Below are 13,708 nucleotides of genomic sequence, written 5' to 3' on the forward strand. Positions count from 1 at the left end.
ATGAATGAGGTATTCAAGTATTAAACACTTGTCACAGCAAATATGCAGGCTTCCCCCACCCACCCTATCCCCTGCCCTGGAGATAATCACTTAGAATAAGAGCTCTTGCACCATCTTCTTCTTCTTCTGTTTTTTAAAGAAACAAGATCTCACTCTGTCACCTAGGCTGGAATGTGTGGCACGATCACAGTTAACCGCAGCCACAACCTCCCAGGTTCAAGGGATCCTTCTACCTTAGCCTCCAGAGTAGCTGGAACTACAGGCACCATGCCTGGCTAATTTTTTATTTCTTTGTACAGACAGGGGTCTCTCTATGTTGCCCAGCTGGTCTTGAACTTCTGGGCTCAGGTGATCCTCTTGCGTTGGCTTCCCAAAGTGCTGGGTTTACAGGTGTGAGCCACTGCTAGTGGCCACCATATTCTTTAAGGCCCTCTCTGTACCACCTAAAACCATCTCCACATTCTGCAGTGGGAGAAATGTTATCTACCCTCACCTCTGCATGTTAAGGCAGGGGAAACCGAAGCACCAAGGCATTAGGCAGTGGGCCTCTGCCTCAGGCTGCTGTGGGCTCCTCTCTCTGCACTTCCCACTGGCTGAGTAGTGGAAACGAGCGCCTGCACATAGCAGTTCCCATGCCAGGCACCATGGCCCATCATCCCCAATACTCAGCACCTAGCCCAGTAGGCAGTATGGCCCCATCACGCAACGTAAGTCTCCAGCCTCTAGGAGTTGAGTCATGTGATCACCAACCCTCAGCTCATGGAGCTGCAAAGCTGAGAGCAGAAGCTCAAATCTCCAACACTTCTTGCCAGTCCCACCCAGACCCTCCACAGCCTCGATCAATTCTACAAAAGCCTTACAGGCAGGAATGGGTGTGTATATCCACGTTTATAGTGGCATTATTCCCAACAGCCAAAAGTGGAAGCAGTCCAAGTGTCCATCAACAGAGGCATGGACAAAGAAATGTAGTCTAGCCAGACAATGGAATAATTATTCAGCCTAAAAAAAAGAAAGAGAAGGAAATCCCAGCACATGCTACAACATGAATGAACCTTGAAGACTTTCTGCTAAGTCATGCAAGCCAAGCACAAAAGACAATACTGTCTGATTCCATGTGAATAGGCTACCGAGAGCAGTCAAATCCATAAAGACAGAATATCAAAGGGTGGGGTGGGCAATTATTAAATGGGCACAGTTTTGGTTCTGTGAGATGAAAAATGAAAAGAGTTCTGGAGACAGATGGTGTGATGGTTATACAACAGTGTGAATGTACTTAACACTACTGAAATGTGCACTTAGAAATGATTCAGATAGTAAATTTTATATTATACGTATTTTACTGTAAGTTAAAAAAAAAAAGGAGCAGTGAAGGCCACATCTTTCCACTTGTTGTCCAAGTAGTGGCTGTGTGGGGAGGCATTGGTGCGGGCCAGGAGAGTCCTGAGGGCCCTCGGGACCCGAGGACGTCCACTTCTGCCTCTCCATATGACAATTCTGGTCGGATCCTTGAGTTTCCTGATACTCTGACACACTCAGTTTTCAAATTACAGCAATAATTTATCAACTCGCCCGGGGTGATGTCCACTCGAATCTGATTAATATTTGGTAAATGAAGTGCTTTTCAGGGAAATGGCAGGCATGGCCTCCCAATAGTCTTTGACTTCACAAATTCAAGGATTTTGTCAATTGCCCTCTATGTTCCATATTCCAGCGATCACAGCAAGGATGGACTGAAAAAAGAGGCCAAGAGGGGAATTAAGAAAGCCTTCAAAGGAAGGCTAAGGGGAAGGATGCCTGGCTGGTTACCTAGGATATAAAGCACAGCCTGCATGTAATTGGCTAGCTTTTCAGCAGAATTTCAAGAAGCAAACAGCCCCTGGCAATGACGGAGAGTGTGTGTGCTAAGTACTGGGGGCACCACTTCCTTTGTTTTTTTATTATCTCCTACTGCCCAGCAGGAGATTGAGCTGAGAACAGTTTTCGGGAAGTTGCTCTTCAGCAGCTTTGTCCTAATTCACCTCCAATCCTCCTCCTTATCCCAGTTAAGCCCATCTGAAAAGCTGACAGCCCCACACCATCTCTCTACTGCAGCATCCAGGCCTGCTGATCCTTCTCCCTCCTTCTCTTCCCACCATTACAACACACATACATACACACACACACTCCCCCCTCTCACACATACTCACACCTGCACACTCACTAGCTGTAGAAATTAACATAGAAACGGCCCCCACAGAAACTTGCTGGGTGCCCAGGCAGAGCTCATACAACCACACTCAAATTCCTGTTCAGGTGCCTCACTCTGCCCTCCACCTTGGCCAGGGATCCTATTCAGCTCCTGTGTCACAGGCTGAATGTTACAGTACTGATGTTCTCACTTACAATAATCTGAAGCCCAAGCATTAGGAAGCCCCCTCTACAGATGGAGAAGTGCAGAGAGGGTGATTACTTGCCCAGAGTCACACAGCAGCTCAGGGGCAGTGCTGGGATTCAGATCTCAACTCCCCGATAGTCAGTCCCTGGCTTGTCCCAACCAAGACACTGCCAGGCCTCGGGCTGGCTCTAGTTTTGCAAGAGGAGGTGGAAATGAGGCAAGGTTTCATCTAATTTCAGTAGAGACTTCATAAAAAGTAAAAAATAAAAAAGAAAGAAAAAGAAAAAGGCAAAGATGCGTCCCTAAACTCCCAGATACCCCCTCAAACCCAGCTAACCTGGCAGGTTCAAAGTCAGGCCTGTTGTCTTCACTCCAAGCCCTTGCTGGAATTCCAACAAATGAGTAGGCTTTGAAGGTCAGGCTGGGCAATTACTTTTTCCATAGGCAAAAAACAATAGTCCAGCCCTATTTTTAGATGAGGAGTTTGAAGGATGCAGTCCCTCATCTAGGATATGCTTATTAAGTTACTGCTCTAAGTAAATTCCAAAAGAGGTAACTGTCCTTTTAGACTCGACGGCAAGCTAAAAAACAAGCACATACCCTAGGATGTCTGCCTTCCAGGGCAGAGTGAATGCTTCTTTGCCTATAGTGACGATGACATCCCTCTTCTTTTAGTATTTAATTTCTGCAAATTTAGGGGCCCTGTGATTTCTTAGTTGTAGAATGAGTCATCTATTACTTGGGACCTGAGGCAGAGCAAATTTCTCTGTAGACTGGGGATGGGAGTGGATGGGTCAGGGGTGCACATTCATTTCACACAACTTCCTTGTCTGAGCTTAAATCTGGAGGAGGTGTGAATTCTGGGTGCTGCATTTGTAAAAAATAAAACACACAGACACACACAGAGTAATGCCACATCCAAATCGGGTCATGGCAAAACTGTGCCTCGTGACCACCTGCCTTTTTTACTTCTGTGTTTTACCCCTGTCTTTTAAAGTTAAAATTTCACTACTAAAATGGGATTGGCAGGGTATGCAGAGGCAGAGTGCCAGCATCTCTTTCCTTAAGAGTCACCACGTCTGTCTGTCAACAAGCCCGTAGATCTAGGGACCTTCTAGAGAAGAAATAATGTGGAAGAGAAAAGAGCCACATGTCTATCTCAAAACAGGATGGCAGAAGATAGCCCTGAGAGAGAAGGGGAGTACCCAGAAATACAGTGTGGCTTTCTAGGGGGAAATCTGCTGTTTCTACTGGCCCAGCATCCATGACCCTTGCTTCTGATAAATACGTCTCATTTTCTACTGAGGGAGCCACTGTAGAGATTTGTCACCCGGGCCTAGTCAGTCGGTCCAGAACATCTCTGAGGGTGGGGGTGGACCAAGCCAGGCCCACTATATCCACAAGCATTGGCCCCAGGACTTCAGTGGCAGCCACTGGGAAAGAGAAGCCCTCTCTCTACTTGCTGGCCAAGTTGGCAGGACATGAGCGCACCTGGGCCCAGTCCTGTCCCAGCTTCCCAGGAACATAAACAATAAACACCCTCTTTGCTTAAGCCAGTCTGAGTTGGATTTCTAAATCTTGCAATCACAAGTAGCAACTTATCTTCACTTAAAAGAAAAGCGATCATGAGAATTATATTTTCTATATTCATCATTTCCAGATGGGGACAATGAGGTCCAGAGCTTTAGGAGGCCATCCAAGGCACACAATAAGCCTAGACACTGAGACAGGACCACGAGTCAGGCCTCACATCATCTAGGCACTGCCCAGCATCTACACTGTTCTCTGGCATGCAATGTAAATGAGGAAATGTGCCTGACACCCTTCCAACTCATAGGAACTAACAGCTGTACAGTTTCATCCAAACACAGATACCGTCTAAGGAGAGAACACTCACCAACTACACCTTCACATTTACGAATAATCAAGAGAGCAAATATATGATTCAGAAAGCTCCAGAATACAAGTGCTGTTGCCTGGCAGGACCTGTTTATGAAAGTTGTATTTATTTATGGTGAGCTGAGTGACAAAATGACAGACCCATCATATTTTGAAATGACTAATGTGCTCAAGAAACTAGGAGGGCATCAAAATTGCAGAGGGGGTCATGGAGAGCCATGCGTGACTGAGTCCTGAAGCACCAACTGTCCAAGCAAAGCCTCTGGGGAGATTCCTGGGTCCTGTGTGGCATGATCTGGCTGAGTAGTCACCTGGAAAATAGGCTTTTGGAGGTGGCAGAAATTCATTCCCTCGTACCCTGCACAGGGCAACTGGACGCAGCTTCCAGGAGCCCATACTCGAATCTAAGCAGTTCAAGCTGAAACAGCAGCCTGCAGACTGGCCTGAAGCCCCTGTGTGCCAGGACTGGGCTGCCTGGCTGACTAATTTGATTGCGATTTTGGGACCAAGCCTGCCTGATCCACACCACTGTTAGTCACGGCTGAGGCTTGGTTAGAGAGCATCCTTAAAAGGACTGGAAGGAAAGAGGTAGCACCTTTCCAAAACACAATTGATGAGAACACAGTGCACAAAATGAGGTGAAGATGTCCATTTCTCCCCCAGTGTGGCGACAGAACAGCTAACCATAGGGCTTCAGCAGACAATCTTCTTCTGCATAACAACAAAATAATCAGAATGACCCCAATAAGCAAATTAGTATGGCTTACCTTGTGTTGGGCCCTCCCCTCCCCACCACAGTGATATTTACTGGCAAAGGCTTCCCAGGCCAAAAATGAATTTCTAAACCAAAATGCCTACTGCACACTTTAAACAGAAATAAGAGGAGGCTGGAGAGCGCAACCTTAAAAAGAGGTCTGGGTGGTACCAGAGAGACATTTGGTTACAGTTACCGAAATGTCATCATGGTATTCACTGACAACTGCCAAGAAAGTCATGATGGGGCAAGCAAGGTGGTGACGGGGGTGTGCTTTGGCTGTGGAATCTCAGGCAACTCCCACAGGCAAATAAGCTCTCAGTTACTGATTGAGTGAGTGGCTCTGTGTTACAGCTTCAGATGCCCTGGACTGGGAAGCTCACGCAGTCCTTGCTGACAGGGCTGTGGAGAGCTGGCTTCGGAGCAGCCACTGTGAGCCCAAGGCACAGGAGGAGGGCTCACAGGAAGTGTTCCCCACACCCACAGGCTGCTGAGGAGATGCCAAGTTTATCCCAGAAGGTGTGGTCAGACCTTCCCGAGAAGAGCCCCAGCTCCTCTTCTACCAAGTATCAGACTCCTCATCACTTCCCAATGACCAGCCCTGGTGTCCAGGACCATAGGCAGAGACCCCATCTGTGTGGCTGTGAGCCTGGCCCATGACACAAGCAATGGGGCACTTTCAGTTTGCTTAATATCAAAGTAAATGATCTCCAATTCAAAAAGGTTTTAGCATCTCAACGAGAGGGAGGTGAAAACCTGAACAGAATTCCCAAGGGCAAAAAGAGGAATGAATGATTTTGCTTACTGAGCACATATGTACTACACACGAGTATACCTCATTCTAAACAGACAGGACTTAAAAAACCTTAATATAAGAACCGAGGGAGTTATATTTAATTTTTCAGTATTTTAAAGATACTAAAAGAATACTTCTTTTTTTTTTTTTTTTTTTGGTAGAGACGGGGTTTTGCCATGTTGGCCAGGCTGGTCTCAAGCTCCTGGGTTCAAGTGATCCTCCCACCTTGTCTTCCCAAAGTGCTGGGATTATAGGTGTGAGCCACTGCACCTGGCCTACGAGCATATAATTTCATTAAACATAAATCCTCTTTCTTCCCGCAGTGCGCAGGATGCAAATCATAACCCCAGGTTATCGGGAATAATTGTATCAGCAATGAGGATAAAGATAGTAACTCCACACTGCTCCTACTGTCATAATAGTGATGGATACTTCTGCAGCATCCAATCCTTTGCAGCATTTAACACGGGGCCAGGCACTGTTTGGAGCACACTGCACATATTCATACATTTAATTCTTGTACAAACACTACAAAGTGGGTACTATTTGTCACTCGCCTTTTCTAGGTGAGGAAACCTGGCCCCAGGTCACACATCCCATGAGGGCGGAACTTGCACTGGACCTGCGCATGACACACACCTACAGCAGCCTCCGAGTAGCAGGGCTGTATAGAATGAGGTACACCAGAGTAAGGAAGGAACCGAATCACTGGCTGGACACTGAGGGGAGCAGAAGTCGGGGTGGAGAGGGCACAGGTGGCAGCCTCGCTGGCGGGCAGGCGGGCTGGCTGGCGGCGCAGGCGCAGGGCGGCGTTCACGGGGACACTCACCTTCACTCTCCCCACTCGTCTTGATGCCTTTTGAACCACCCTCTGTACCTTTAGCCTTCTCGGCGTCTTCTTGGGCATCCTCAGCGGGCCCTTTCTCCTCATCTTCTTCTTCCCCAACGTTTTTGTAGTTGGGTCTCTTTTGCACCCGCCTCTTGCCCTTGTGCTTGTTCATCTCAAGGGACCGCTCGAGAGACTCAGTGGGTTTAATGAAGCACCGAATGCTGGGCTTGGCCTACGAAAGTCCAATGGAGGCAACAGGTGAATTCAAACACTGGAATCCTGCTGGATGCTATCAAGTTACCCAAAAGTTTCTGTCCTAAGAAACTAATCTCCAAAAGCAGCCACTCTATCAAAAGAGAGCTGCATTCGCATGTTTACTATAGTGGCACTATTCACAACAGCAAAGACATGGAATCAGCGTAAGTGTCCACACAGAGAGGACTGGATAAAGAAAATGACTTGTATATACATAATGGCATAGTATACAGCCCTAAAAAATTAGGAAATCATGTCTTTTGCAGCAACATGGGGACCATTGTCTTAAGTGAAATAACTCAGACACTTACTGCATATTCTCATAAGCAGGAGCTAAATAACATGCACATGGCAGCAGAGTGTGGGATGATGGACAACGAGACTGGGAGCGGTGGTGGAGTTGGAAGCGGTGGATGATGGGAGGGCGCTGGGTGGGTCCAGTGTGCATTACTCCAGTGATGGATGCACTGAAGGTCCTCACTTCACCACAGTGCAATTCATCAACCTGGCAAACCTGCCCTTTTACCCCACGAATACAGACAATAAAAACATCTTTTAATAAAGGCAATTAATCTCCAAAACAAATGCCACCTCCAGATCTATTATTATGCCCATTATTAACATCATCATCAAACAACCAAAACAACAGTGCCAGCTACCATTTCCTGCCGACTGTCCTGAGCCAGAAATGGTACATTTTACCAGCACCAGCTCTACACTCCCCAAACGTTAACTGTTTGTGTAAGGAAAACACTTCTGATTAACACTTCTATGGTACTTTCTTATGTGCCAGACACTGTTCTAAGGCTCTAACTGATCTCTACTTTACAGCAACTCCATTAGATATTACCGTGTCATCCTCATTTTACAGAAGCACAGACAGAAAAGGATCTGCCCGAGGTCACACAGCCAGGAGGCGGCAGAGCTGGGATTCAAAACCACGTACCAGCCACACAAGCTGTGTCTTAGCTATAGCACACTAATATTATTATTGATTTTAACCCAAATAAGTTCATTTTAAACAAAACTATCACTACAGGAAATGGAACACTAGTGTGCCTTGCTATTATATTAGATACAGATAAATAACCAGAAAGAAAAAGCCAGGTGTAGTGGGTGTAGTCAAATTCGAGGTACTTACTAGGCTCTTATTAGAAAGGGAGCCTAGTAAGTATTAGCAATGAGTAAAAGACCAGTTCGCCCCAAATAATGAAGTTTTTCCTTAAAAAAAAGTCAGAGTTGGCTAGGTGTAGTGGCTCATGTCTCTAATCCCAGCACTTTTCGGGGCTGAGGCAGGAGGATTGCTTGAGGCCAGGAGGTCAAGGCTTCAGTGAGTGAGACCATGCCACTACACTCCAGCCTCGGCGATAGAATGAGGCCAGTGTCAACTATCTCAGTCTTTATAACAACCACAATATACAGGAATGATAAGTTCCATTTTATTGTTGAGAAAATAGAGACACAGACAGTTAAATAACTTGCCCAGTGTCACACAGCTACTGAGCTGAAGTCAGAATTTGAATTGGGACTTCCTGGGGCTTGCCAATTCTAAAGCTCACACTCTTCCTAAAATAACAGTGTTTCACCAGAAGCTCAAACTTAGTTCCACATGTAATATTCTTTAAAGAGGAATGTCAGGTATGGTGGCTCATACCTGTAATCCCAGCACTTTGGGAGACCCAGGTGGGAGGATCACTTGAGCTAAGGATTTCAAGTACAGCCTAGGTAACATGGAGAAACCCCATCTCTACAAAAAATAGAAAAATTAGCTGGGCATGGTGGCGTGCACATGTAGTTCCAGCTACTAGGGAGGCTGAGGTAGGAGGATTACTTGAGCCCAGGAGGCAGAGGCTGCAGCGAGCCAAGATGGTGCCACTGCATTCCAGCCCAGATGACAGAGTGAGACCTTGTCTCAAAAAAGAAAAGAAAAGGAAAAAAGAGTATAGACATGCAAACAGACTAGAAAGGCACAAAAGACAGGAGAAAACTAATTTGTTTAAGGCAGGATTTTGATTGAAGTGTTTTTCTCTTTCCAGAGTCTGAATAATGTTCAGACATCATTTTGTCATTTTAAAAAGTTTTAAAATATACTTTTCCATTATCTCGATATGGATTATCAATTTGAATTTATTCCAAACAACCACCAAGTATATTCTGGGGGCCACTGTACCTTGCCAATAAATGGAAATGAGCTTAAGAAACACAGATTAATTTCAATAACGCTCAAAACGAAACCTAATTGAAAGCTGAATTAGCATCCAAATACAAACATTAATTTTTATTTGCCCACTGTGGATTATTCAACCACAAAAAAATGACAGATAAATTGAGACATGATTCTACTGTCCAGGAAACCCAGATAGCGTATTACAGATGCCAACAACCGAGGGCCCCGAGATGGGAGCATTCCAAGAGTGCGCTGCTTGACAGACAGCATCCATCAGAGCCCGCTTAGGATACTGGGTGATCAAACACAGTGTAGTTGCCCTCTCATCTTCTCCTGAAGCATCCAAGCCCAGGAAGTTAGCTTCCTCCCATCACTCCCAACTCCTAGTGAATTTCAGAGCTGGCCACACAGCAATCAAAGCTTTCAGAAACAGAAAATCGAGACCAATTGCAGGGCAAAACATGCCCTAGTTTGAAGCTATGAACAGAAATTCACACAGACAGATGTAGAAAACCCTCCCTAAGCTCTGTGTGGACTCAGATGTACAGAACAAACTGGCAGAACTGGCGAAGTGAAACTAAGTGCTCAGCTCCTGGGGCTGGCCAAGTGGTGTGAACCTCCATCCAGCTGGCCCACCCTTAACCTTAGGTTGCTGGTCTAAAACATGGGGAGAGTAATTTTGGCCTCCTAGAACCAAAGGAACCCATGAATATGAAGTTCCTTCAGAGGCCGGGCATGGTGGCTCACACCTGCATCCCAACACTTTGGGAGGCAGGAGGCCCAGGAAGGTGGATCACCTGAGGTCGGGAGTTCGAGACCAGCCTGGCCAATACAGTGAAACCCCATCTCTACTAGAAATACAAAAAATTAGCCAGGTGTGGTGGCAAGTACCTGTAGTCTCAGCTACTCGGGAGGCTGAGGCAGGAGAACTGATTGAACCCGGGAGATGGAGGTTGCAGTGAGCCAAGATCACACCCCTGCACTCCAGCCTGGGCGCAACAGAGCGAGACTCCATCGCAAAAAATTAAACAAAAAATAAAAAACGAAGTTTCTTCAGAGAGTGCTGAAACAGTAAGTGTCCAACACAAAACGTTACCTTCTTTCCCCTGCCTACATCTAAAAAGAGAAAAAAAATCAGCTGCAAGAACGAATTTTAAAACTTTCCAAAGGGATCTGCTTTTCTCAGTGATTAGGTGTCTGCTATGGGAGGGCGTGCTTACCGGGAAATTTCAAACCTTTCTACCATGACCTTCCAGTAAACAACTGGAAATAACCTAAATGTCCATTGATAGGGAGTTGTTAGGTAATTATCATCTGTTTGTGGAAAGAGTGGGAATCTAAGAGGACTGGGGCCTTTTTATTCCTAGATATGCTGGTACAGACACAGCACCAGGATGAAAAAGCAAGACCAGAGTATGCAGTAGGGTCTCTTTCAGGTGAAGTTTTTCAAAGGTGACACATCATGGTGTAAACATGACTTTTCCTGGAAAGATGCCTAAGAATATATTGGCATCTTAGGGGAATAAAAAAAGCAGTGGCTCTGTGTACACACCTATACAAAGCACACTTTTATTTTTTAGACCTTTTGGTTTGTCATTTCTAATCATGTACACATACTTTATTTTAAAAATTCAGCTGGGCATGGAGCTCATATCTATAATCCCAGCACTTTGGGAGGCTGAGATGGGAGGGCTGCTTGAGCCCAGGAGTTCAAGACAAGCCTGGGCTACACCTGCCTCTCTCTATATAAATATATATACAATAAAAATTCAACAGGGGTCATTTGGACATTGGGGTTATGGGTGATTTTTGTTTCCTTTTATTCTATATTTTAAAAACCTGTTTTTTTTTTTTTTTCTTAATGCACACCAAAACATTTGGCTGGGAAGTGTGGGCAGAGATTTGTGATCATTTCTGCTGCTCCTGTCACCCTCCTTCTGGCTGCTGTCCTCCCCAGAATGCTCGAATTGCACTGGACAGTCCAGCATGCTCCAGTCTGAAGCCCCCAGGAGAAGGGTCTCTGTCCCTCCTCTTGCCACTGTGTTCTCAGCTCTACTCCCAGGTGCCTAGACCAGAGCAGGGACCAACAGGCTAATGCTTAGTGAGCTCATGGCTATAGGAATGAATGTCTGTACGAGGCTGTGCCCAAAGGGAAAGACAGAATGATGAAAAAAGGAGAAGAAAGGGAAGGGAGGGAAGGAGGGGAAAAAAAGCCGAACACTCTTAGGAGCTAAACTTAGCACAATGAAAGAGCAAGCTCACCCAAACTAACCAGAAGTGGAAAAGCCCATAAGAAATCAGAAGGCCTTTGCGTTGATTTTCTCATAAAGAAAGAACACAACACATGCCCCAGAGGAAAGTATTCCCCAAACAAGGTCTACATTTCCCCAGTGCCACAGGTTTAGGTTTCACCAAGCGCTCCCAGGTGCCTGCGGCTGGGCTGCAGGAGGAGCACGAACGGAAGGAGCCTCCCTGCTGACTGCAGTGAAACACAGGGAGCCTTGAGCTCTGCAGCTGGATATTTGGGCTGGCTTCTGGGGTCAGGGCCAGCTGACAGTCAGCAATGACATTTTAGAGGTGCCCCAGAGCCTAACTACTCCCTAAGTGTCTGTACCTGACTAATGGTGAATGATGTCTTCCATCAGCCTTGAACCCCTTCACCTAAAAAGCTTTGGTCCTTGCTTTTTCAAAAGGCAAATACTTTGGGGAAGGAGAATCCCCAGGGATCAGTCTTTCAGAGAATGGAGGAATCTGACAGCAGACTCTGCAAAGGGCAGCAACAGGGGATGGGAAGTGGGATGGAAACAACCAAAGACTGGGTGCCTGAGCGGAGGAGGGGAGACACATGGTTGAGAAGACAGATGTCAAACAGAACATTTTCCACCACGTGTGGGTGCACCAGCTTAGAAAGACCTGGACACCGGCGGCACATGAAAAAGCAACTTGCAATCAATCAGCAATCAATTATTCAGTTTATGGTTTAAAAAAAAACAAAACTACAGAGCTGAAACATATGTGTATATCATGTATTGACTGCGTTGATACTTACATGAATATACACAGAGAAAGGTCTGGAAGGATACACAAATTGAGAACAGCGGTTCCCTCTGAGGAAGATACTGAGGTTGGAGGAACTTTCACTTTCTGCTCTATTTGCTTCTATATCATGTAGTCGTTTTACTACCAGCATTATTTAAATATTGCCAGCACTAGAAAATTTTATTACCAGAACAAGAAAATATTACCAGCACTATTTAAATGTAAAGAACATCTTTATAGAATGCATTAATGCCACTGAACTGAACACTTAAAAATAGTTAAGACAGTAAATTTTATGTTTATTTTATCACAATAAAAAAAACTTTGAAAAGACAGCTTTAGAAGTCAGAATGATGTTTCTCTTGGGTGGGGTGGAGGTGTGGATTACAGACTGAGGAGGGGCTTTATGGGTTGCCAGAAATGTTTTCTATCTTGACTTGAATTATACATGAGTATAATCATGTGTACAAAATCATCAAGCACTACATCTAAAATTACTACACTTTTATATACTTCATTGTATTTATGTGATTTCTCAATTTAAAGTTTCCCAGGCCTGGGCACAGTGGTTCATGCCTGTAATCCCAAAATTTTGGGAGGCTGAGGCAGGAGGATCACTTGAGCGCAGATGTTCAAGATGAGTCCAGGCAGCATGGTAAAACCTTGTCTCTACAAAAAATACAAAAATTAGCTGGGTATGGTGGTGTATGCCTGTAGTCCTAGCTACTCGGGAGGCTGGGGCAGGAAGATCACTTAAGCCCAGGAGGTTGAGGCTGAAGTGAGCCATGGTAGTGGCACCGTACTCCAGCCTGGGTGACAGAGCAAGACCCTATCTCAAAAACAACAACAAAAAAACACCAGAAAGTTTGCCAAGGGGATTTTCAACAAAGTTGGATTGCTGTAATGCCCTAAAGACAGGGTAGGAGCAAAGGGAACAGATGGGAGAGCTGGATTCACTGAGCACTGATGAGAAGAGGAGGGCTGGGATAAGGGCAAGAAGCCACAGGCCACGCCTCTCAGAGCCCACAGTGCTGCCCCAGATAGGTGAATCCTAGTGAATCCCAGTGAATCCTGCATGTATTGCCACATGGCCTGTGCAGATGCTAGAAAAGAGTTTCACACAAGAGTGATGGAGGCCACAGAGGAAGGGAGGGGAAATGCGGCAGGGCTGGGAGGCATAGGGGAGTTTAGGAGGGCTTGATAGAAGAGGAAATGACTGATGCGAATCTTGGATGTCAACAGGAGTTCACCAGCACACTCGGGAAGGAGAAAATAGTAAGAAAGCCAGCTCAGAGCCCAGCAGGAGCCACCTCGCTAGGTGTGCCTGGAAAAAGCCACTTGCCTTTTATTTCTGCTAAGGCCTAGGTCACCTGGGGCTGGTGCTTGGTGACAGTAGTGGTACTCATGGACCTAAGGTACTCGGCCAGCTCCCCAGGCAGGGGCAGATGCACAGCTGCTGGACTCTGCAGGAAGCCAGGGCAGTGGTCCCAGGCCAGCCTCTCCAGCCAGGCATTAGCCCGTGTTCCTCACAAAGGGTTTCTTCATGGTCACCGCCTCCAAAGAGATATCAGATGCCTCGACTCAATCTCCTGTCA

At 46.0% G+C, this 13,708-nt stretch overlaps 1 protein-coding gene across 5 annotated transcripts in view; it reads right to left on the reverse strand.

The window, feature by feature from the left end:
• CLEC16A (C-type lectin domain containing 16A) overlaps positions 1–13,708 on the reverse strand; it is a 236,214-nt gene that overhangs the window by 168,273 nt on the left and 54,233 nt on the right. For 3 of the 5 annotated variants that reach the window (XM_012453201.3, XM_064362502.1, XM_064362501.1), the window contains exon 10: positions 6,653–6,884. In XM_012453201.3, coding sequence (XP_012308624.2) covers positions 6,653–6,884 — 232 coding nt within the window. The remainder of the gene's footprint in view (positions 1–6,652; positions 6,885–13,708) is intronic. The other 2 variants (XM_021668004.2, XM_012453204.3) reach the window with 1 other exon arrangement.

The sequence above is a fragment of the Aotus nancymaae genome, unplaced genomic scaffold (assembly GCF_030222135.1).
Source record: "Aotus nancymaae isolate 86718 unplaced genomic scaffold, 86718_ANA_hifiasm-v0.15.2.pri h1tg000049l, whole genome shotgun sequence".
Taxonomy (NCBI): domain Eukaryota; kingdom Metazoa; phylum Chordata; class Mammalia; order Primates; family Aotidae; genus Aotus; species Aotus nancymaae.